Here is a 26,467-nt window from a genome sequence, read left to right as displayed (position 1 = left end):
GGTCCTAAATTCATTGGTCCATATCCCATCACTGCTATAATTAACCCTTCCTCTGTTCGTCTTAAGTTACCTGGTAATTTTAAAATTTCTAATTCCTTTCATGTCTCCCTTCTCAAACCAGCTTCACAAATCTGGCAGTCATCTGTTCCTCCCCCAGTACTGGTTGAGGGTCAACCTGAATTTGAGATCCAAGAGTTCCTTGATTCTCGCCTGGTTAGGGGTAAGCTCCAGTATTTGATTAAATGGAAGGGCTATGGCCCCGAGGAGAACTCTTGGGTCTCAGTTGTGGACATCAAGGCTGACCGTCTCAGGAAGCAATTCCATCAAAAGTTTCCTAAGGAGCCTGGGGGTCCAGTGGCCCCCCCTGGAGAGGGGTAATGTGAGGATACCTGTGCGGCGGGGTCGTCCAGCACGACATCAGCAGGGACGCCCACCGCACCTTGCTTCCTCTTGAGCCGCGCCAGCGTGTTTTCGCTGGCGCCGGCTCCTCTATAGGGCGCACGCGGCGCGCCTCCTTCCATTTAAAGGAAATGAAAACTATTTAAAGCCCATCATGTCCACAGCACCTTGCCCGTGATAGGATTGTATTCCTGGTGCTTCTGAGCAGGGGCGTAACTATAGAGGAAGCAGACCCTGCGGCTGCAGGGGGGCCCAGGAGGTATAGGGGCCCCATGAGGCCCTAATTCATATACAATTTCAATAAATATTGGAGAAACAAGTCAACCTCTAAACATTTTGGGGGCCTGAAAAATAATTTGCTGTGGGGCCCAGTGACATCTAGTTAAGCCACTGCTTCTGAGCCTTGTGCTATTGTCTGATTCCGTCTGATTCCTGTTTTGACCCCTGCCTGGCTATTTTGACTATTCTGAATTCTGGATCCTGACCTTGCCTGCTTACGACTACTCTACAGTTAACCCTTCGATTGATCACCCGGTTTTGACCCTTTTGCCTGTTTGACAATTCTTGTTATCTGCCTGCCTCGACCCAGCCTGTCTGACGATTCTCTTGCCTGCTCCATTTGTACCGTGACCTTCGGCCCAAAAGACTCTGCTACCTGCCGTGCCCCTCTGCTAGCCAGAACATCTCGCCTTGTACCCCTCGTTAAGTCCAGGTGGCACCCAAGTAAGCTGAGGGCTCCTCCCGAAGCCCAACGGTGGTCACACTACTGGTGAAGCCGAGCCGAGACCAGGGTACTTGGCACCTGTTCTGGTATTGGGTGCCGGCCATGACAATATTCTTTTTAAGTGTGCAGGCCCACAACAGTCATCTAATATTAAACTCTGCCTGAGTTATCATTGCCTCATACATAAATACCTAGGTTTCACAATTTCTATAACTTTACCCACTTGCTAAAGTAACTTGATGGCGGCTCAGGTCGGATTACAGAACAGAAGTGGTACCAGATACAGTGAAACATTGGGACAGACCAAGGCCTACCTCCCAACTGTCCCGTTTCAACCCGCAGTCCCTCATTTGTACTGAAAAGTCACATTTTCTCTGCACTGAACAGCCAGAAAAAGAAACAATGTTTCTAACTTAATTAGCTTTTGTCAGAGAGCCCAGAACAGCCACAGCTGCTTATAAGATACTTTGTAACAATTTCTAGATAAGCAAATAAGTAATTGTAACAATATAAGATTACAGGCGCCTTGGGAAAAGTTAGACTCAGGGTAATTCACCTTCATTAGCAAAACTGTAATAACTGAAAAAAATCACAGAAACATGTTCAAACTTTCATAACCTGCCAAATTTTGTAAAAGGAACATGGTAATTAAGGGGTGTGGCCACAAACATGGGCGTGGTCAGATTTTGCCATTCTACGCGCACCACTTTTTTTGTCCCTCTTTTTATTTCCAAAATGTTGGGAGGTATGACCAAGGATATTTATTGTGTCAAAAGGTTCAGGGGTTCTCCCACTGTCAGGTGTTGGGGCTCACCCCAAGTAGGGTTGCCACCTTTCAATAAAATTTGCACCGGCCGGTGCTGGGGGCGTTAAAAAGAGGCAGGGCGCGACGTCAAAGGGGGCGGGAGTGACTGCAAAGGGGGCAGAGTCGTGGTGTGCAATTGGTCGTGACATCAAAGGGGGTGGGGCAAGACATCAAAGAGGGCCGCGTGCAATTGGCCAGGCGCCGAAGAAAAGGTCGATTTTGTGCAGATTGGGGCAGGCCAAGGGCTTAAGTTAAATTGCCGGTAAATTTGTAATACCGGCCCCGGCGGGTGTTTTACCGGCCAGGTGGCAACCCTACCTAGCCGGTATTTTACCCACCTGGCCGGTAAAAATGATGGTTGATCTCAATGTTATTAATAGGGGAAAATGATAAATATATAGGAATGCCGGCATTTTTTTTCAGAAAAGGTGGCAACCCTACAAGCATTATGGAGCCACTTTTTCACCCAATTGTAAATGGCAGTGGTCTGTGTCTCTGCTTTAATTGTATCAATGCGCCAGACTCAGTTTTGCTTTTTGTGCAGCTTTATTTACTGTGATGCCTACAGCCCTCCACCCTGAGCACCAGATTATTCATTGGCTGCATGGTGTGTCAAGAAGAGAAAGAAAGAAATACTGCTTTTGAACTACAGATTAACAAAATGTAACGCCATTGTAAATATACACTGTCCCCACTAAACCGAAATGGCCGCCAAGCCTCTCACTTCCGGTCTGGATCGCTAGGCTTACTGGGACTCCTATAAAAAGCCGGCGCGCGTGCCGTTGCTAAGCATGCTACGTGTGTGACGTACAGGCACCGCCCCTTTCTGCTCAGTCCCTCGGAGGGTGGGGGAGTTGGCTGAAAGATGGCGGCGGAGAGTGCCATCATCCCGCAGCTAGCGGAGAGTATAACTCCGAGCAGCCCCGCTGCCACTTGTAGCGGGCCCATGGCGGGGGGTGACACTAGTAGTAATGCACACACCTCCATCCCCTGCCAGCAAGGTGAGTGAGTGAGCCCATCCCCCCGACAGCAAAAGCACAACAGGCCCCTGAGAGATGTTCCCTGTGGGCCCCTGGGGAGGGCCTGGCGGGTGGTTTGGCTCTGGGGACGGAGCTAAAGAATCACAGGCAGTCCGGGCACAGGCTTTCGGCAAGTTTGGGTGTCAGGTAGGATTATGGGAGTTGTAGTTAAGGTCAGAGCACAATCAGTTGTTGGATGGGGAGAGACTTTAGCTTTACTTGCTGCTGTAGGGCAGAGCCAGGGGACTCCATTGGGAGGGGGTAGAAGCTCTTGTGTATCAATTGTTTTACTTTATGTATCAGGTTGTCCGGGCTATGGGTCTCTAGCTGCTCATGTAGTAGTACAGCTCCTGCAGAGACTTGTAGTTAAACAGTAGAGGCTCAAATGTTGCTCATCTCTCTCTTTTCTTTTTACCCAAGAGTTCCTCCAACGAGTTCCATCTCTAAGCTGAGTAATCGTAATATAGTGGGTATATAGATGAATGCAGGGTCTCTCATTGCACCTGGGAAAAGTATGTGAAGCCTTTATAGGTCTCCCATTGGAATCTGGGCCCAAACTGCGGCCCTCACGCCATTGCTGAACTACAGGTGGTTACTTTATGCTGTAGTTGTGCCAAAAGCTGGAGGGCCACAGATGGAACTTCCGTGTCTTTTATATTGTGTGAAATGTAAAATAAAATTTTAGGATTGTGTCATGGAATGTAGTGTGGATTGGGATGAACCCAGCTCTCCTGTGTTTATAGGGCCCAGTCTGTAATATCCCCGTTAGGCCTGTGTTCTGATACACAACTCTGCAGTACGGCTCACTGGTCTATACCTTTAAACGAGAATTCAACCCTAAACTTAAAGGACCGGTAAAAGCAAACATTTTCATTAGTATGCTACGAAAAAAAGACGCCAACACATATTAATCTTTAATATGGCTTTATTAAAAAATAACTTGCTGAAAGTCCGCTTGCGCTCTCTTCAGAAACAGCGACAGAGCGACGATCCATCATGCAGTGCTCGATTTCTCCTCCCTGGCTATCTCCTATAAGGAAGGCAGGGAGGAGAAAAGGAGCGCCGCACGATGGATCACCGATCGCCTTTTCTGAAGAGTGCAAGCGGATTTTCGGTAAGTTATTTCTTAATAAAGACTTAGCCATTTTAAAGCTTAATATGCGTTGGCGTTTTCTTTTCGTAGCATACTAACGAATTTTTAAAAAAACATTTTTGCTGTTACTGGTCCTTTAAAAAAAAACCTACACCCCTACCCTACATAGACCCCCTCCCCCCCCCCCAGCCTAAGTATTACCCGGGGCAAATGCCCCATATATTTTACTTACCCCTCGATGCAGATTCAGGCATCAGTGTTCACGGGCGCCATCTTCAGCCCCTTCAGTAATCTTCGTAATGAGACCGGCACCTCTGCAATTTTCATGAGTTGCGGCGCAGTTGTCGTGAAACAGAAAATTGCTCCAACTGTGCATCCCGGTCTCATTACAAATTTTTCCGAAGAGAAGAAGATGGCGCCCTTGAACTCTGATGCCTGAATCTGCACCGAGGGGTAAGTAAAGTTTTAGGGGCATTTGCCCGGGGTAACACTTAGGCTGGGGGGAGCTGGGAGTGGGGTCTATGTAGGGTAGGGTTTTTTTTTAAGTTTAGGGATGAATTCTCCTTTAAAGGAGAAGGAAAGTCGTTAACCACTTGGGGGTGCCAAATGTTAGGCACTCCCAAGTGATTGTATTTACTTACCTGAAACCCCGAGCCGGTGCTCCTATCAACAGAAAACTACACCGGCCCAAGGTTATTCCAGCGAGCACCACGGAGCGATTCTCTCCCGGCTTATTCTTTCTACTCGCGGCTGCACATGTGCAGTAGAACGAAAAGCTGAAGTTTAACTAAAAAGTCGCTTATTTCGTTCTACTGTGCATCTGTCTGCCCCGGGAAATTTTCTTAGAAAGAAGAAACTGGAAGAGGATCGCTCCGTGGTGCTCCCTGGTATAACCCCGGGCCGGTGAAGTTTTCTGCTGTTAGGAGCACCAGCCTGTGGTTTCAGGTAAGTCAATACATTCACTTGGGGTGCCTAATATTGGGCACCACCAAATGGTAAACAACTTTCCTTCGCCTTTAAAGGGATCCTGTCATCGGAAAACATGTTTTTTTTCAAAACACACCAGTTAATAGTGCTACTCCAGCAGAATTCTGCACTGACATCCATTTCTCAAAATTTTTTATATTCAATTTTGAAATCTGACATGGGGCTAGACATTTTGTCAATTTCCCAGCTGCCCCTGGTCATGTGACTTGTGCCTGCACTTTAGGAGAGAAATGCTTTCTGGCAGGCTGCTGTTTTTCCTCCTCAATGTAACTGAATGTGTCTCAGTGAGACATGGGTTTTTACTATTGAGTGTTGTTCTTAGATCTACCAGGCAGCTGTTATCTTGTGTTAGGGAGCTGCTATCTGGTAACCTTCCCATTGTTCTTTTGTTTGGCTGCTGGGGGGAGAAAGGGAGGGGGTTGATATCACTCCAACTTGCAGTACAGCAGTAAAGAGTGACTGAAGTTTATCATGTCCAGGGGCAGCTGGGAAATTGACAATATGTCTAGCCCCATGTCAGATTTCAAAATTGAGTTTAAAAAAATCTGTTTGCTCTTTTGAGAAATGGATTTCAGCGCAGAATTCTGCTGGAGCAGCACTATTAACTGATTCATTTTGAAAAAATTTTTTTTTCTATGACGTATCCCTTTAAGTGAACTTAAGTGTGATAGAGATGGCACAATAATTGTAAAGTAGAAGGAAAGTTCCAATCGATTAGGGGTGGCAAATTTTAGGATTGTAATCACCTACCTTTTTTTTACTTTTTTTGCGATTTTTAAACTATTTACCTGTTTTGTTCTACAGCTCAATGTCTTGGAATTTCACCTGTCTGGTTGTTAGGGCTTTTTTACCCTAGCAACCAGGTAGAATTCAGATTAGGAGATCAATAGGATAGGGCAATAAGATACACAATACCACATACTATGGGTTAGTCTAGCATATACATTAGAGGAAGGGGTGGGGTTACATGGGAGTGCATGCACTATATTGCATAGGTCTTAGTCAGAATATAACCAGGATAAACGTGCACAGGGTAAGTTAGAGCTGAATCATTTAAAGGTACAGTAACACAGGAAAATTTGTGTTTCAAATGAATGTAATGTACTGTTGCTCTGCACTGGTAAAACTGGTATGTTTGCATCAGAAACAACAATATAATTTATAAAAAGCAGCGGCTGTGTAGCCATGGGGGCAGCCATTCAAGCACAGGATACACAGTAGATAACAAATAAGTACTACTATAGTTTATATAAACAAGCTGCTGTGTAGCCATGGGGGCAGCCATTCAAGCACAGGATACACAGTAGATAACAGATAAGTACTACTATAGTTTATATAAACAAGCTGCTGTGTAGCCATGGGGGCAGCCATTCAAGCACAGGATACACAGTGGATATCAGATAAATACTGAAGAATCCTATTGTATACTACAGAGCTTATCTGTTGTGTATCCTGTGCCTTTCCTCCTTTGTCAACTTTGAATAGCTGCCTCCATGGCTACTCAGAAACTTGTTTATATAAACTATTGTATAAACACATCAATTTAACAAGAACAGCACAACAGTACATTATATTTTTATTACTCTAAAAGACTTTAATTTTTTGGTGTTACCATTCCTTGATGAATACCGGTAATGTCCTGTGGTCCATCACCACGAGGAGTACATTGAGGCTTTGCATTTCAGTAGTGTTCACCACCTGTCAATCAAATGGTGAACACTGGATCTTGCCCTGTACTTGAGAAGGTACCTGTCTCGGACACACAGCGGTTCTTTGTAACCACTCAGATGACGGGTCAGTGACCCCCATTTAAAAGCTGGAAAGAGTCAGAAGAAGATTAGAAAACGTTGTGTTCACGTGTTCCTGTGTTTAGGGCAAAGGATTCTGGTGAGCAGCATTGCAGAGATTGTGTAGAATGTGCAGGGGCAAAACTCTTTACTTCTGAACTACAACTCCCAGCATGCACTCTGTAGGATGTGATGGGTTGCTGGTGACTTGAAGTTCAGTGGGAGCTGGAGGTTTGCAGGTAAGGCACCCTTGTCAGGAGTTTCTCCTTGACTGGATAATACAAAAGTTATGAGTTTTACTAGGACCCTCTGAAGCATTCATTTGTGTGTGCTACTGTATCTGGTACCCCTGTATCTGGTAGTAAACAATTTACAAACTTACCATTTGACAGACTTGCAGCTCTTTTTGGATTTGGCCAAATTCTTGGTTCCAAGCAAAATAAATCCAAACACAAAGGGGCAGATTTATTAAGGGTCGAAGTGAAAATTAGAATTTAAATTTTTTGTTATGGTAAAACCTCTCAAATTCAAATTGTGTATTATCCAAACTCTGTTCGAGTTTTAATTAAAATTTCGAGATTTATCATACTCTGACCCTTTAGGAAACTCAAATTTGACTATTTGCCAAGTAAAACCTGCCAAATTACTGTATAAGTTAATAGGAGAGGTGATGTCTGCAGCCTTCATTACATTCCAGTATTTTTTGGAGGAAAAAAACTATTCGAGTTTTTGTTATTGGAAACGAATTCTATTCGAGTTTTCGGGTCGATTCAATTCATCCGACTTAAAAGAATTCGATTTTAATAATACATTTCGATTGGTCGAATTTCAAATTTATGGGAATTTAGAGTTTAAAAAAACTTGCACGAATTCAAAATTCGACCCTTGATAAATGTGCCTCCTAATGTTATAGGATGACTGAGAATGACAAATTCTTGTTGAAACTTGACACAGTTTTGTATCTTGGATTTCCCCCACGCAAGTCTGAGTTTGGATTCAGTTCAGGATTTGTCCAGATCTTTTCTTCAGGATTCCGTATTTGGCCAAATGATAGATTTGGTGCGTCGTTAGTATCTAGGAACCGTTTTGGGGCCTCACTTCTTTGTAAGTAAACACAAGTTTGTAACTGTGACTTGATATGATTTTGCTTTGTCCTTAGTGTCCTTTGGCATACACGTGGGCACCCTCAGAGGGTGTGAGTAAGGTGTACTGGCACCCTAAGCAAACTTTGTAACTGATACTGCCCCATCCTGTCAGTTTCCCAGGAGCCTCAGTCATGTGATAAACTTCAGTCACTCTTTACTGCTGTACCCTTTCCCCCAGCAGCCTAACAATAGGAAGGTAACCAGATAGCAGCTGCCTGGTAGATCTAAGAACAGCACTCAATAGTAAAATCCAGGTCCCACTGAGACACATTCAGTTACATTGAGTAGGAGAAACAACAGCCTGCCAGAAAGCAGTTCGGTAGTGCAGCACTGGCTCTTACTGAAAGCACATGACCAGGCAAAATGACCTGAGATGCACCTACACACCAATATTACAACTAAAAAAAAGATACACCTGTTGGTTCAGGAATTAAATTTTATATTGTAGAGTGAATTATTTGCAGTGTAATTTAGAAATAAAAACGACATCCTAAAAAATCATGACAGAATCCCTTTCGGTCATCCCATTTGAAAAAAATGCAAATACTTTGAATTCTGATAAATTTGCCACCCTTGATAAACTTACCTTTTAATCTCCATTTATTCCATATTTATTTTCATTTCCAGTCTCATATTCTTTGGCTTTTCCTCAATTGTTTTTCTTAAAGGGCACCTGTCATAGGAAAATGTACCCCTACAATACTAAATAATGTTATTTTGGCCAAAAATGTTCATAGGGAGCACATTGCAGCTCATTTTGGAAGGGAACTCCCGGTGTGGCTGGCCATGCTTGATCACGCGTGTGCATTGTGTGTAAGCTGTCCCATACATGCACATAATAAGAGAGCTGGTACTACTACTCTGCTCATTCCCATTCTAGAGTGAACCTGTTAATTGGGCCGCAATAGTCCAGCACCAAGGAAGGATCCTTATTTGCCAACCCTTATTTCAGGCCCTGTTCATAGTTCAAATGTGAAGAGCCAGGATTTCAATTTCTATGCCAAGTGGTATCGCATCCACCATTATTTTTTTTTTTTAATTGATCATTAAGTACCGAAACAAAATATCTGCACCTATTATTTTTTGTTGAAATGTTTAAAAAAATGACAGATTGCAACTTAATACCCTTTTTTCACTGATTTAGCTTCCAAAGGAGAAGCAATATACTCTAAAACCGATGCCAAGTTGTTGGGCGTCCCTCACTTAGTTTAGTTAGTTATCTGTTACGACAGGCTGGTGCTCCTCTTCTGGTGGTTCACGTTCAAGTTAATATTTTAAAGAATAGCTAATTCTAAGCAACTTTTCAGTTGGCCTTCCTTATTTATTTTAGTTTTTGAATTATTTGCCTTTTCTTCTGACTCCCGCTTTCAAATGGCTGTCACTGACCCCATTTAAACAACAAATGCTCTGAAAGGCTACACGTATGTTTTTACTGCTACTTTTTATTACCCAGTCATAAGATCAGAAGTATCAGACGTATGCCTGGGTACAGTATTAGTAGAATGTAGTTGTAGGAACAGAAGAGATATCACACACACAAGACTTATATGTACAAAATCAAGTAAGATTTTTTGTAACAGAAACTAATTTTTATTACTCATCTTTCTATTCAGGCCTCTCCTATTCATATTCCAGTCTTTTATTTAAATCCGTGCATGGTTGCTAGGATTATTTGTACCCTAGTAACCAGATAGCTAAAATTGCAAACTACAGAGCTGCTGAATAAAAAGCTAAAAAAAACAAATAATAAAAAATGAAACCCAAATGCAAATTGTCTCAGAATATAACTCTCTACATGATTCTAAAACTTAATTAAAAAGTGAACAACCCCTTTAAAAAGGCAACATCTGGGGATTCTAATTGCTAAGCGCCACAAACAACTTCCGCTCCTCCGGAGATGCGAAGTACTGAACTGTTCCTGAGGTTTCTTTACTGTGCATGCTCTTTGCTAGAAATGCGAAAAGGAACCGCTGGGAGAAGAAATAAGATGGTGACATTGAACTTGGCAAGCAGTACTCCAGGCTGGTGACTGTTTTTATAACAAGAATGGGCAGGTCACCAGACAAGCATATATGTGCCTGGCTACCCAAAAGCTGGTACTAATCAGGTTGAACTGATCATTTGCTTCTGAGCTTCCAGTCAACATTTGGAGGGTCTTCCAGGGAAGGACCATATGCAAGGCCCATTCAATGCCTCATCCATTGGGATAAACTCCTGTAAAGAAAGTAGGGATGCACCGAATCCAGGATTCGGTTCAGGATTTGGCCTTTTTCAGCAGGATTCAAATTCGGCCAAATCCTTCTGCCTGGCCGAACCAAATCCTAATTTGCATATGCAAATTAGGAGCGGGATGGAAATTGTGTGACTTTTTGTCACAAAACAAGGAAGTAAAAATGTTTTTCCCTTCCTACCCCTAATTTGCATATGCAAATTCAGATTCGGTTCGGTTTTCGGACGAATCTTTCACAAAGGATTCAGGGGTTTGGCCGAATCCAAAATAGTGGATTCGGTGCATCCCTAAAAGAAAGCCATAATTTGCTTCAATTACTTGAACAAATAAGATGTCAAATGTGGGGTCACTGACTCTATGAGTCTATAGAGTTATTGTTATTTATTTCGGTGCAGGCCCTTTCCTATTCATATTCCCGTCTTTTGTTTAAAGCACTGCCTGGTTTCCAGGGTGATGACGCTAGCAACCAGATAGCTGCTGAAGAACGGGAGAGCTGTTGAAGAAATAACTGGAAAAAAAAGTAAACTAATTGCAGATTGCCTTAGAATATCAGTGTCTACATCATACTAAAAGGTTATTAAAAGATGAACAACCCCTTTAAATGTGACCATATACTGACTGATCCTTAATTTTACTTATTGGGACAAATGAACAGATTCCATATGAGTGGCCCAATGTGGTAAGATCTGCCTTTCTGTTTGGCCCAACATCTTGATAGGTAGAAATAGTAGAGAAGCCACAGCTCCTTATAACTTCCATATATGATTCACTATGCATTTGCAGATTAGAGTTTCAAACTTTACAGTCAACAAACTGACCAATATCCTTGGTGCATAGATATTGAATGCGATTGTCGGGCCACATTCTGTAAACAGCAAAGACAAAGTTAATTTTAGGATTAAGTGCCATTAAGGATTAGCCATTTTTCCAAGCTGCCTGCCTACAACTTTCCATGTTCCTCTTCTGCATCCAGCAGGTCATCATGGGGGATTTATTCAATCAAAGTAATTGAAATAGATAAAGTAAATAGAACAACCACCTGTGTGTGCTTACGGCTTGTACATTCAGACACCATAAATCTACACCAGCACAGAAATTTCACAGTACTAATTGCAGTTCTCCATGTGTGGTGTTAAGGGCATTGTGTCTTTTAAAGAACAGGTTATCTAATTACTGTTTATCCCCCTCTCATCTGCTGCAGATATGTTAGGAGTTGTACCTCAGCTATAGTTGGGACATACACTTGTTGTTTTGTGATTTTATTCGTCTTTAGGGCAGTGGCCGAAAGGCAGATTCGTCGCTCGTGATTATTTATGCACGTGAAATCTCCCAAAAATTAGTTTTCATTGGAAATAACTGAAATTGTTGCCGATTAAAACCAACATATCGCAAAGTCAACTGAAGTTTTCTCCAGAGGAAGCTAAATATTTTGTAGGGTTACTCATAGGTATTGGTCAGTTACCAAGTGGGTGAGGCCTGTGTATGGGCACCTTCACAATCAAGCACAAATCCTTAAACTAAGAATGGAGGGTAAGTAGAGAACAGGGCAAGATCATGGTGTAGAGCAATGGCTAATCCTATAGTTACCTGCCCTGCGTCCTCTGTTGTATTATCCCTGGAGTGTAAAGCAGGACAGACCATGGGAGATGGAACTGTGCAATTTGTTATATTCATTTATTGTTAGGAGTAATTTGAACCAAAGATAAAACATGGACATTGTAAAAAGACACTGAAATAAAGTTCTTAATTTAGGGGTACTATTTAATGGGTTGAAAAGCAGATGGAAGGTAAACTAAAGGTGGCCATAGATGTTACAACTACGGTCTTTCCTGGAAAAGATATTTCCAAGAAAGATTGTTGGTTTCAATACACACGTGTAGAGCTGAATTGTCAGATATACAGATAGAAACAATAGAATTCTACCTGTATCTAACAATTCAATGGCCGATTTTCCGGTGCCTTCAAAGAAGCCTGATCAAAATTTTCCGGCCAGCCCGATCGACGGCAGAAGACTCAGTTGTCTTGTCTCCCACCATACATGCACCGAATATCGTATGAATTTTTTTTTGTACAATATTATCAGTGTGTGTATAGCCACCTTTACCCTTTTAACACAGATGTAAGTCTCTGTGTGAGACCGAAACGTCGATTTAAAAGGCATGTAAAGGCAAAAAAACAAAATCCCATTTTTACTTTCTTTAATGAAAAAGAAACCTATCTCAAATATACTTAATTAAAAAATGTTTACCGTTTTTATATGAAACCTGACTGTATGCAGTGAAATTCTCCCTTAATTTACTGCTGTGGATAGGAATTGTCAGACTGTTCCTAAATGCTCTGCAGGGAAACAATCATACTTATGAACAGCAGGGGGAGCCCCCACCTTACTTCCCAGCCATGCAGAACTCAAGCAGCTTTGTTTGTTTCCCTGTAGAGCAGTCGGCGACTGTGGAGATTTGTATTGGATTTTATTTTTGCCTTTACATTCCCTTTACTGTTTCCAACTCCAGCTGCAGGGGCAAAGATCATGGAGCCAGATTTAAATAGATAAACTGGGATTGTATTTGGAGGATTATTTTTCTGCAACCACTGGTTCTGCAGAGTTGGAAAAAGTTTGCATAAACAATACAAAAACTATAAAATCCACTTTAGATTACATGACAACACAGGTCCCAGTGAAGTCTGTATATTCTGATTATTAATCAGTCTTGCTGTATCGTCTTCTGGCAGATATTATTTGACTTGTGCTGTTTTGATAATTTATGACGATCCCTAAGCAGCTCAAACCACACTGAGCATGTGCACAGTCTTGGTCTTGCAAAGATGTTTAACAAAGTTACAAGATGGTGACCCCCTGTGGCCAACTTTGAAAGCATAAATCATTTGTTTGATTAGGCTTCTGGTGCAGTAAGTTTAGGTTTTAGTGTACAAAATACAGCATTTCTAGCCTTATTCTATTTTAGACTTTACTTCCCCTTTAATAAAGGCTAATTTTGAAGAATTTTGAAGTCCCTGTGTGCACCAGCATCTACTTACTTATATATATAGATATATGCCATGCCTCTGGGTGTCCAAACCCATTGCTTTTTTATAAACCCGATGGCTGGCTAAGTATACCGGGTTAGTTTTGACAAGACCTGCAAATCGATGACACGGCTATTATCTTTTCCCTCTATGCCTTTGGCACTTGAAGGGTTAAACAGCTGAGGTTACTCTGGGCCTATTGTTTATTCCCAGTGTGTTTCCCTGCGACTCTGCCAGCGACACGGAATCAGTAAAGTTTATATGATACATGCGCAGTAAGACTGCTGGATATTTATTCTGCATATTGTGCTCTTTCTCTGCCAAAACCTATGGCAGGTCCGTTCCCTTCTCATTAACCCCGTCTGTGTGCTGAGCGTGACTCATAAAGTCTCTCTGCTGGGGATGAATACAATGTGTAAAGGCTTAATATTAGAGCCGTTATTAATCTTCTTCATCTTGCTCGCCTTTCTTGCTTCGTTTGTGATGCCGTTATTATCTAGGGATCAGAAGTGTAGCACACAGGCGGGGGCATATTATATTTTTTGCTACGGCATTAGCTGGATTCATACAGACCCCTGTGAATACTGATCCTGACACCTCCCTTTGTAAATTCATTGCCCGCATATTTTTGTCCATAAATTGATTATAAAATTCTCAGCAACTTTCCAATATATATTCATTTTACATATTCAATTGACTTAAAGGAGAGCTACAGAGGCATTTTATTGCCAATAGATTCTCTGCAATAGTGCAAGCTAGAATGCTAAATTTATTCTGTAGAATGTTTTACCATACCTGCGTAAACCGCTCTAGAAGCTCTCTGTTTGTTTAGGATAGCAGCTGCAGTATTAGCTTGGTGTGATATCACTTCCTGCCTGAGTCTCTTCCTGCTCACTTAAAGCTCTGGGCTCAGATTACAGCAGAGAAGGGAGGGAGAAGAGGAGCAATCTGAGCATGCTCACACCCGGGGCAAGGAGGTTTAAGCTGTAAACAGGAAGTCTAATTCAGAAGCTCATGAGTACACAATAGAAGGAAAGAAATGCAGTGTTTCTTCTGACAGAGGACTCGGAGCAACATTACTTTGAGGGTTTACTAGTATATTTAGGTGGACCTTTCTGATCAGGCTTACTTAGTTTAAACCTTTCCTTCTCTTTTAAAGTTGCATATAAACTAGGGATACACAGAATCCACTATTTTGGATTCTGCCGAACACCCGAATCCTTCACAAAAGATTCGGGTGAATACCGAACCGAATCCTAAATTCATATGCAAATTAGGGTTGGGAAGGGGAAAACATTTTTTACTTCCTTGTTTTGTGACAAAAAGTCACACGATTTCCCTCCCCGTCCCTAATTTACATATTAGGGATGCACCGAATGCATGATTCGCTTCAGGATTCTGCCAGGACTCGGCCTTTTTCAGCAGGATTCGGCCGAATCCTTCTGCCCGGCCGATCCAAATCCTAATTTGCATATGCAAATTAGGGGTGGAGAGGGAAATCACTTGACTTTGTCACAAAACAAGGAAGTAAAAAATGTTTTCCCCTTCCCACCTTTACTTCGCGAAGGATTCAGGAGTTCGGCCAAATCCGAAATAGTGGATTCGGCGCATCCCTATTACATATGCAAATTAGGATTCAATTCAGCCGAATCCTGCTGAAAAATGCTGAATCCCGAACCGAATCCTGGATTTGGTGCATCCCTAATATTAACACAAGTGCAAATGAAAGCAGTGTTTGTTTGGCTGTGTGTTTATGCTTCTTAAAGGGGTTTACCTTTACTTTTAGTATTTTCTAGAATCGGCTAATTCTAAACAACTTTTCAATTCGCATTTTATAGTTTTTTTTATTTTTTGAATTATTTTATAGTTATTTGCTGTCTTCTGACTCTTTTCCGGCTTTCAAATGGGGGTGTCAGTAACCCCATCTAAAAAATCTCTGTAAGGTTATACATTTATAGTTAGTTCTATTTTTTATTACTCATCCTTTTATTCAGGCCTCTCCTAGCAATCAGATTCCTGAAACTACAAACTGGAGAGCCGCTGAATAAAACGCTAAATAACTGAAAAACCACAAATAAAACATAAAAACATATTTTCTTATTGTCTCAGAATGTCTGCACATTATACTAAAAGTGAATTTAAAGGTCAACAACTCCTCTAAAGAGCACCTGGTTGGGGAAAATATTTTCCCAAACCAAAGGTGCGAGTAAAAAGAGCCCGCACTCCAGATGGGGGTAACCGTATTTTTTTTTTTAAATTGCCACCCGCCAGCACCAGTTCATACACAAAATGAGTGAAGGCTTCAATTTGCTCATTATACACGTGTGTGATGTCAGAAGCTCATCATGTGTGTGCCTCGAACTGGGAGCTCCCTTATGGTGCGGGTGTCCTAGTGCTGGCAGGGGCAATTTAAAAAAAAAAAAAAGACGACTGTTACCCCCAAGTGGAGCACGGGCTCTAATTACTCACCCTTGAAGCCATGATATAGAAGCCGACTGGAAGAGAACTGACTTTTAGCTACAGTGTTTCAAGCATCATTCGATAAACACACTGAGGGTTATTTATAAACGCTGGGCAGATTTGCACCTGGGCAGTAACCCGTGACAACCAATCATATGTTTGCTTTCAGCGTTCAGCCGACAGCTGGCTGAAAAAAACGAATCACTGATTGGTTGCTATGGGTTACTACCCATGTGCAAATTTGCCTAGTGTTTATAAATGAGGCCCATTGTGCTTTCAATTACACTTGGAAATGCTACGATAATAAATTTCTGCTTTCACTTTTTGTTCCTGAGAGACAAGCTGCTATAACTTACCTGCTATCTCACCTAACTCCACTTTTACAGTCTATGCCCTTTTATAAAACGTCTTCCTCCAGATATCGGCGTGTTGCTTCCCCTCACCAGTTAAAGGAAAACTATACCCCCCAAAATGAACACTTAATCAACAGTTTACATCATATTAAGTTACATATTAAAGAATCTTACCAAACTGGAATATATATTTAAGTAAATATTGCACTTTTACATCTCTTGCCTTGAGCCCCAATTTCGTGAATCTGTGCTGCCTCAGAGATCACCTGACCAGAAATACTTCAACTCTAATTGTAACAGGAAGAAGTGAGGAAGCAAAAGGCAGAACTCTGTCTGTTAATTGGCTCATGTGACCTAACATGTATGGTTTGTTTGTTTGTGTGCACAGTGAATCATACGTTCCCAGGGGGCGGCCCTTATGTTTTAAAATGGCAATTTTCTATTCATGATTACCCAATGGCACATACTACTAGAAATGTATATTATTATGAAAATGATTTATTTACATAAAGCAGGGTTTTACACATGAACTGTTGTATGCAATATCTTTTTATAGAGGCCTACATTGTTTGGGGGGTATAGTTTTCCTTTAATGGGCTTTAAAGGAGAAACAAACCCCTTATTAAAAAAAACCCCTACCCCACATAGACCCCCTCCTCACCCCCAGCCTAGCTGCTACCCCGCGCAAATGCCCCTAACTTTTTACTTACCCCTTGGTGCAGATTCAGGGTTCCGAGTTCACGGCAGCCATCTTCCGGGTCTTCGGTATTCTCAGAATGAGATCTGAGTGATGGCGCATGCGCAGTTGGCGTGATTTACTGGTTTCTGACAACTGTGCATATGCCTGGTGGCTTTTTTTAACAAGGGTTTTTTTCTTTAAGTCATTGGCATTGTAATTGATGTATTGTCTGTGAGTGCGCTCGTATTATTGCAGCAAAGAATAAGCAGGTGTTTTGTCAAACTGAAATTTGCCTGGGCAAAAAACTTCCCATGTGCCCAAAAGTAAACGGTGCCATTTCAGTGCAACACCTCACACACAGGGTATAGGGGGCAGTAAGGACAGAAGAAAGCTGCAGGTGGGCACATCATTAATAACTTTGCCTCAAAATCAGTCAAAAGAGCTTGAAGGCAAGGGCTTGCTGTACTTTTTTATTTTATTTTTATATAACAGGTCAACTTTTTATTTTTTCGTCCGACAGATATTTTACTGGATGAACAGACTAAAAAGGAGCTTTTTACGGACACATTTTGCAAAGTGTGTAATGCCGTTCTGCAGTTTGAATCCCACAGAATCTCTCATTATGAGGTGAGGCACATTTTATGTATATTATGTGTATTTTATTTTTCTTATGTCACCTGGGGGGCAAAGGAAATGATTTTACATTGTTTTCAAGTGGAACATTTAATTACATGAACTACGGTATGCTCTCATGCTGTAAGAGATAGGCCATTCCTGCCAGATAGAGTTTAAAATATATATATATGAGAACAAATGAGCATTCACCCCAATATCAGATGTGGTCCCTTGATGCTGCAAAATACAGCACACAGTGCTATTACCCATACCATGTCCAAATCCTCCACAATCTAACCACTCACAGTACAATCTTAAAGGAGAACTAAAGCCTAACTAAAGAAGTAGCTAGAAATGTTGTACATTATGTTTTTTGCTTCTGTACCAGCCCAAGGCAACCACAATATACAGTACACATAGAATAGAAATGTCACAATATAAGGCTGATTAGTAATTAATACAGATAATTACTACATGGCAGCACAGAAACCAGTGCAATTAGCATCAGAATTTAATAATCAGCAAACCTGTAGCATCAGCTTATATTACAGCCAGGTAAGCTCATTTTCTGCTGGATAATTAGTGACGAACCCTAAGCTTAGCTTCTCAACAGCCAATCAGAGCCCACTGAGCATGTGAGTGTCACAGACACTTTCCAAGATGGTGACCCCCTGTGACAAGTTTGTAGTCCTGGATAATTGCTGCTATTGACAAGCTGAAACTTTAGCCTCGTGCAATAAGTTCATTATCTAAAATATGACATTTTAAGCCATAGTCATTTTTAGGGTTTAGTTCTCCTTTAACCCCCCCCCCCTTACACACACACACCACACACACACACTGTAAGTGCAGTGCATCTTATTTCTGCATGCATCTTCCTCATCCCTTCAAGGACACTACAAGGCATAATCCCCTGAAATGAAGCAAGTGAGGGGTGGCCTTTTGGGCCAGGTTTGCTGTGTGGCCCCACCATAGCCATGTAGACAAATACATAGGCATGACCAGCTGTAAGTGGACAGTAATAAACATTTCCTTACATAACAATAGCAGGAACAACTGCCCATGTACTGGCTAATGAATCCCATCCCTACTATAGTATGCTCAGTCAGTTGCTGGTTATAGGTAACCGATATAGCAACATCAGTCCTTGCTGCTTCCTATTCATGTACTGAAGTGTTTTATTTTTGCTGTTTATTGGAAGCTGGAGCTATTTTTTGACTTTTTTCCATGCCATAAGTATATTTAGTATGTGGGATGTTCCCCTGGATATTATATAGCGCTGCACAATGTACTAATGCTACTGGAAATTCTTTCCTCACTGTTTGTCTGTGTCGTATGACATGGCTACATCACTATATGCATATATGTGTATGTGTGTGTAAATATAAATATATATATATATATATATACACACACATATATATATATATATATATATATATATATATATATATATATATATATATATATGTATATATGTATATATACTTCCTGATGACGGCTCGAGTTTAGGAGCCGAAACGTCGTAATAAAGCCTATTATTCTTTGTTTTGCACTATAAAGACCTGTGTGTGCGGTTCCTTTTTTCGTATTTGTGTATATATATATATATATATATATATATATATATATATATATATATATGTGTGTGTGTATATATATATATTTATATTTACACACACATACACTTATAGGTTTTTAGAAGTCCTTTACTGAAACATATAAAAATCTACGCGTTTGAGGTACTGAAACGTGTAGATGTTTATATGATTCAGTAAAGGACTTCTAACAACCTTTATGCCGTGAGTGCTTCCTTTTATTTTTCGACTTTATATTGAATTGGGTTAGCACCCGATGAAATGATCGAATGGCGGAGGTGAGTGCCGGCAACCCATGGTATATATATATCTATCCAGGGCCCGCACTCTAGTCTTTATAGTGAAGAATCAATGTTTATTCAAACTTGTGCATCCAACGTTTCGGCCCGTGTTTGGGCCTTTATCAAGCGTGTGTGTAATATATACATAGGTTTCTGTACATGAGCGTTGTGAGAAACATTCGAAGACCACAAGAAGGTGTTTTTTTCTTTCAGGGTAAGAAACATGCACAGAAAGTCCGTCTTTACTTTCTGAAGAATGAACTGGAAGAAATAGCGTTGAAAACTCAAAGAGCGGACCACCGGGTTGAATTTCATGTATGTGCCCTTTATCTCACAGCTAAACAGTGTCCCCCTGCTGCTGTGTTTCTATTCACTCACATTCACTTGTATTTCTCCAGGTGGATGGAGAGGTCACTCTTGACAAAAACAAGTTCTGTGGCCTCTGCAATATGGTATTCAGTTCCCCTGTTGTTGCTCAGACGCACTATGTGGGCAAAATCCACGCTAAGAAAATGAGGCAGTCGGCTGGGGAACAAGTGGAGTGGACCCCACAAACTGACCAGGACTTCACGGCCACCTCCCCTGCGGACTCACACACAGAAACAGGTGAAAACTTACCCATGATTGTAGGGGGTATGTCCAGGATGTGACCATAAAAGTGTTTTTTGGTAAATTACTGTTTATGCGGTTACCCCTGTGTTACATTCTAAAAAGCTGAATTCCTATTTAGTATTCGCAACACCTTAAAGGGGTTGTTCACATTTAAATGAACTTTTAGTATGTTAGAGATTGGCTACTTCTAAGCAACTTTTCAATTGGTCTTCATTATTTATAGTTTTTGGATTATTTGCCTTCTTCTACTGACTCTTTCCAGCTTTAAAATGGGGGTCGCTGAACCCATCTAAAAAACAAATGCTCTGTAAGGATACACATTTATTGTTACTGCTACTTTTTATTACTCATCTTTCTGTTCAGGCCTCGCCTATTCATATTCCAGTCACTTATTCAAATCAGTGCATGGTTGCTAGGTTAATTTAAACCCTAGCAACCAGATGGCTGAAATCGCAAACTGGAGAGCCGCTGGCTAAAAAGCTTAATAACTCAAAACCACAAATAATAAAAAATGAAAACCAATTGCAAATTGTCTTAGAGTATCCCTCTCTACATCCTACTAAAAGTTATCTCAATGGTCAACAACCCCTTTAATGCTTTTCATTTGGTTTCAGAGCTTGGGCTTCCCACAATCCAAATAATTAATAAATCATACCCAACATGATTTAGGCTGTCCTAAGTGTTCCCTTCTTTAGCATCATGATCTGTTCCACCTAACAGAGTTAAACAATTCTGCACAATCAGGATCTGCACAAAATAATGTTATGACTCAAAATGCAAATATTACTTAAAGGATAAGTAAACCTTAAAAATAAGTGAATGTAAAATTAATGGGGGGGGCTATTCTAAGCATTTCTGCAATGTACATTCATTATTTGTTTATTTTTAATTCCAAGATATTAAAGGATACATGTACTGTTAATATGAATGAATTTAGTTACAACAGCGCCACCTGCTGCTCATTTTTCCCACCAAGTAGTCAAGGAAGTTGTCAGGAGAAAGAAAGAGGCTGCTCTGATGTTCTTCTGCTTAAGATAAAAAATATAAACCTTTCTCACATCTTTCCTAAGCAGAAGAACATCAGAGCAGCCTCTTTCTTTCTCCTGACAACTTCCTTGACTACTTGGTGGTCAGACTGGTGGGAAAATGACCAGCAGGTGGCGCTGTTGTAACAAAATTCATTCATATTAACAGTACATGTATCCCTTAATATCCTGGAATTAAAAATAAACAAATAATGAATGTACATTGCAGAAGTGCTTAGAATAGCCTCCCTCGTTAATTTTACATTCACTTATTTTTAAGGTTTACTTATCCTTTAAGTAATATTTGCATTTTGAGTCATAACGTTATTTTGTGCAGATCCTGATTGTGCAAAATTGTTTAACTCTGATTACCATATTGATTGGTTATCGCTTTCTCAGCTGTTTCTCATGTTTTCCCAGCTGGTTCACCTGCTTTAGAGCCGACGTCCGACAAACGTTCTGAACAGGAGGTGAGCGCCGAGCAGCAGCAGTCCTCCAACGACAATGAGATTGATCTGAATGACCCCAATAAGTACTGCAAGCTCTGCTGTGCCTCCTTTAATAAAGCACTAGTAGCTCAGCAGCACTACAGTGGCAAAAAGCACGCGCGTAACGAGGCCCGCAAAAAAATGATGGAGGAAATGGAGCAGACCGGTGTGGCTGATTCAGGGGGTAAGGAGAGAAATAAGAACATACAATAAAACATTAAAAACTAGGGATGCACCGAATCCACTATTTTGGATTCAGCCAAACCCCCGAATCCTTAGTGAAAGTTTCAGCCGAATCCGAACCATAATTTGTATGCAAAGGGAGAGGGGATGGAAAGCTGTGTGCGCACACAGCTAAAAAATGTTTTACTTCCTTTTTTTGTGATTAAAAAGTCACATGATTTAAAGGAGAAACAAACCCTCACTACTAAAATCCCCTACCCTACATAGACCCCCTCCCTGCTCCCCCCCAGCCTAGGGTGGTACCTTTGCTAAATGCCCCTAACTCGCTACTGACCCCTCGGTGCAGAGTCCGGCAAAGTTCACGGGCTCCATCTTTAGCCGATTTGGTAATCTTCGGGTCTTCTTGCTGCGCTTCGGCAATTTCCGTGACTTTCAGCGCATGCACAGTTGTCGCGAAACAGAAAATTGCTCCGACTGAACATGCGCTGATGCATCACTTACTTCCCGAATATTACCAAAGAGAAGAACATGGCTGCCGTGAACTCCGATACCCTGAATCTGCACCAAGGGGTAAGTAAAGAGTTAGCAAATGTACCACCTAGGCTGGGGGGAAGCAGGGAGGGGGGTCTGTGTAGGGTAGGGGATTTTAGTAGCAAGGGTTTACTTCTCCTTTAAAGGTTTTGAATTCACTTAAAGGAGAATTCAACCTGTAGTTTCAAACCCCCCCCGTGGGAAGACCCCAATCCCTCCTCCCCCCCCCCCCCAGCCTACCTGGTTTTACTCAGCAGTACTCTTTTAATGTAGAGGTGCACAGGGATTGCTTTCAATAACAGGATAGTTTATCGTTCTTAAGGTTGGCCAACGTTACTATATGTATTTTAAGCCTTCCACATTATGTAAATTCAGTTTGTTTTAATTGTAACATTTTCTCATTTGTTAGTGAGTGATGGCAAATATGTGTGCCCAATCTGCAATATCACCCTTACCTCAATAGAGATGTACCAGTCTCACATGCAAGGAAACAAGCATCAGATTAAGTAAGTCTTACCCCCATTGTGCTCAAATACCCCTGTGGACAGTTCAGAATGACTTCAATGTACCTTGAATAAATGAAGAAGATATAAACTATACAGGAACAAATGAATGTGCTGTTCTGAATATGATATGCCTATTGGATAAACAACTAGATTGCCACATGCATAAGAAATGTGTTAGGAATGATTACGATAAATGTTAAAGGGGAATTATTGCAAAATTTAATATAAACTTCATACTGAAATAAGAAACTTTCTAAATACAATCGGTTAAAAATTCTGTACCGTTTCGGGAATAATCAAGTTTATCTTCATTATTTATCAGGAGTTGGGTATCAGATGAATGATCCAATATATCTTATAGGGGGGCTTCCTTTGACTAGAAGATGTATTAGAGCTGACTCTATTAAAATCACCAGACATCATGTCTCTCTACATGCAGGATTTGTGCAAAAGGCAGTTATTTTGTTAGAATTTGTTTGTACTGGAATCAGTTATTTGAGTGAGCTCTAATACATCTGCTAGGAAAGGAAGCCCCCCTATAAGATATATTGGATCTAACTGTCAATAAATATCTGACACCCAACTGCTGCATGAAGACAGAATGAACAGAAACAGATGCTGAGAGAGGGATCGTGTCTATAAACTTGATTATTTCAGAAACGATGCAGAATTTTTACTAGGGATGCACCAAATCCAGGATTCGGTTTGGGATTCGGCCAGGATTCGGCCTTTTTCAGCAGGATTTGGCCGAATCCTTCTGCCTGGCCGAACCGAATCCGAATCCTAATTTGCATAGGCAAATTAGGGGCAGGAGGGAAATTGCGTGACTTTTTGTCAGAAAACAAGGAAGTAAAAATTGTTTTCCCCTTCCCACCCCTAATTTGCATATGCAAATTAGGGTTCGGATTCGGTTCGGTATTCGGCCGAATCCAAAAAAGTGGATTCGGTGCATCCCTAATTTTTACTTGATTATTTATTGTTTGTACTTAGAAAGTTTCTTATTTCAGTATGAGGAAGCTTATATTACATTTTTTTTTCCACGAAAGTTCCCCTTTAAATCGAATGCATCATTATTTTGAAAATATATTCCTTTAAATAGCCCTTTAATGCGGCCTGTCTCAATATCTAAATAATATATAAAAGTATTTTAATACATTTTGTCTGTTTTTGCATTAAATTTCTTTGTATCACTCCACAGAGAAAACATGGTGGCCAACTTAATGAAAACCTCCAAGAAGAATTATGACTCGTTTCAGGATGAATTAGCAGAGTACATAAAGGTTCAAAAAGCTCGAGGACTAGAGCCTAAGACTCAGTTCAGGCCAGAAAAGGACCAGTATGATAGCGGTGATTATGAAGAGGAGGAGGAGGAGCCAGAGTCCAGACCCCTGCATGGACATATTAACAGCAAATCTAATGCCCCTTACAAATATATAGATCGCCATCCGGTTCCCTATCCAGTGCACAACTCGTCTCACCCCGCTGATCCCAGAGTCCCAGCTTGGGGAGCACACTGGGAAAAAGGGAGCAGACCTCCAAGGGGACCCCATTTTGACTTACATAAAACAAAACATATCTCCCGCTCTCCATCCAGTCAGGACTCAAGCAGCGATTCCAGCGGCTCATCCACGGACGAGAGCAGCGGCTCCTACAAGAAAGACAAAAGACGTAAAAGAAAGCACCACCGAGAAAGCCGACTCCGGGGATCTGGCAGAATAAGGAGAGGCGACGAGAACAGCAAGAAGAGGAAAAGAAAGAACGAGGATGCAGATTCGGGAAAAGAAGATAAACAAGACAAGGAGAAATCTTCAGGGGGCGACAAAGATAAGCACCGAAAGGAAAAGAAGAAGAAAGAGGAGCAAAGTAAAAAACAAAAGAAGCTTAAAAAGGAAGGGGAGCAAAGAACTGAGGAGGAAATGCTCTGGGACGAATCCATATTGGGATTCTAAAACCACTGGGGCAATGATCATACACTGGGGGGCAGTTTTTCTAAACCCATCAAGTGATTACAAACTGTTACGTTTGCGGCACACAATTATGGTTCTAGATGGAAATTAATCTTTTTTTTACCCAAACTGTGAAGAAACCTGCCTACTCTCCTTAATATTGTATTTTTGTACCCCATTTTCTTTGTGTGTACTTTTGTTTTAGAGTAAGGACACACGGGCAGATTTGGGTAGATTAGTCACCCCTTCTTCGGGCGACAATCTCTCCAAACTGCCTTCACGCCGGCCGGCTAGAATAAAAAGTCGCCAGTGGGATGGCACTCGCAGCGATTCATTTTCCGAAGTTGCCTCATGAGGAAACTTCGGGCGACTTTGGAAAACAAAGCGTTCCGAGTGCCATCCCATCGGCGATTTACATTCTAGCCGGCGGGAAGGCAGTTCTGGGAGATTATTGGCCTGAAGAAGAGGCAATTTGTCGCCAGGGCAACTAATCTCCCCGAATCTCCCCATGTGTCCTTACCCTTAAGCATCGAGTCTCTCAGCTGCTCCATACTGAGTCAAACAGTGAATCAACGAAATCACAGACAAGGAATTGAAGAGACTGTTGGTTTCCCGGTCATTTTACAAAATATTTTTATTTTGCAATGAATAAAAAGGCGACGCCTTGCTCGGACTCTGCCTTGAACATGGATTTCAGCCTGAAAATTATAATTTATAAATTACTGTAATATTAGAAAGTATAATAACAAATCCATATTGACGATGAAATAGAAGAAGCAACATTAAAATTAGTTTTCCTTTTCATGCAGGAATTTATTTAACAAGACAATAAAAAAATATACACATCTTTATACGGAATGGTGCCCAGCAGATTTATAGTATCTTTTGTGCTGAATATAAGAAAGCAACAGAGCTCAAACTGTTAGGTAACAACTCTGCTTAGGGATTTTTGTAATGGGATTAGAACACAAAAAGACACTCATGGGAAGTGATAAGGAAGCATGTGTAAAAAATAAAATTAATCATGTAAAGAGCCTAGGCTTGGTAAATATTTTAAACTGTATAATGAAATTGTCCAACCATGTTGTTCGTACCCTGGAGATGGGGCATCTTCTATGCTGCCATCTTAAAGGATAAATAAGCCCTTAAAATAAGTGAATTGATAAGAGTGCTATTTAAGCACTTTTGTAATTTACATTCATTATTAATTTATTTTTTATTCCAAGATATTAAAGGATACATGTACTGTTAATATGAATGAAATTGTTCCAACAGCGCCACCTGCTGGTCATTTTCCCACCAGTCTGATCACCAAGGAAAAAGAAAGAAAGAGGCTGCTCTGATGTTCTTCAGTTAGGAAAGCTTTAAGGAAGCTAGTGGGAAATAGGTTGGTTGTATGGCAGAGAAGATAATGTTTTTACTGCACTACCCCCATCAAATCTCATTACTGTAATAAGGACATATATTATTTAAAGGAGAACTAAACCCTCAAAATGAATAGGGCTAAAAATGCCATATTTTATATAGTGAACTTATTGCACGAGGCTAAAGTTTCAGCTTGTCAATAGCAGCAATGATCCAGGACTTCAAACTTGTCACAGGGGGTCACCATCTTGGAAAGTGTCTGTGACACTCACATGCTCAGTGGGCTCTGATTGGCTGTTGAGAAGCTAAGCTTAGGGCTCGTCACTAATTATCCAGCAGAAAATGAGCTTCCCCTGTAATATAAGCTGATGCTACAGGTTTGCTGATTATTAAATTCTGATGCTAATTGCACTGGTTTCTGTGCTGCCATGTAGTAATTATCTGTATTAATTACTTATCAGCCTTACAGTTGTGCTCCTAAGTTTACATACTCTGGCAGAATTTATGATGCTTAACCATTTTTCAGAGAATATGAATGATAACAAAAAAAACTTTACTCACTAACTCATGGTTAGTGGTTGGTCGAAGCCATTTATTGTCAAACAACTGTGT

General features: G+C 41.0%; 1 protein-coding gene across 1 annotated transcript; it reads left to right on the top strand.

Moving 5' to 3' along the window:
* Nucleotides 1-2,716: 2,716 nt before the first annotated feature.
* Nucleotides 2,717-25,341, top strand: krcc1.L (lysine-rich coiled-coil 1 L homeolog). Its single transcript, XM_018227753.2, has 7 exons — nucleotides 2,717-2,929; nucleotides 17,226-17,332; nucleotides 19,413-19,514; nucleotides 19,598-19,805; nucleotides 21,257-21,508; nucleotides 22,448-22,544; nucleotides 23,743-25,341. Exons 1-7 carry the CDS (start codon nucleotides 2,794-2,796, stop codon nucleotides 24,491-24,493), a joined length of 1,653 nt encoding a protein of 550 aa, XP_018083242.1. The 5' UTR covers nucleotides 2,717-2,793; the 3' UTR covers nucleotides 24,494-25,341.
* Nucleotides 25,342-26,467: the final 1,126 nt, after the last annotated feature.

This window comes from Xenopus laevis, chromosome 1L (assembly GCF_017654675.1).
Source record: "Xenopus laevis strain J_2021 chromosome 1L, Xenopus_laevis_v10.1, whole genome shotgun sequence".
NCBI classification, from domain to species: domain Eukaryota; kingdom Metazoa; phylum Chordata; class Amphibia; order Anura; family Pipidae; genus Xenopus; species Xenopus laevis.
The sequence above is the reverse complement of the archived record's forward strand: the minus strand, read 5'-3'. Positions and strand labels throughout refer to the sequence as shown.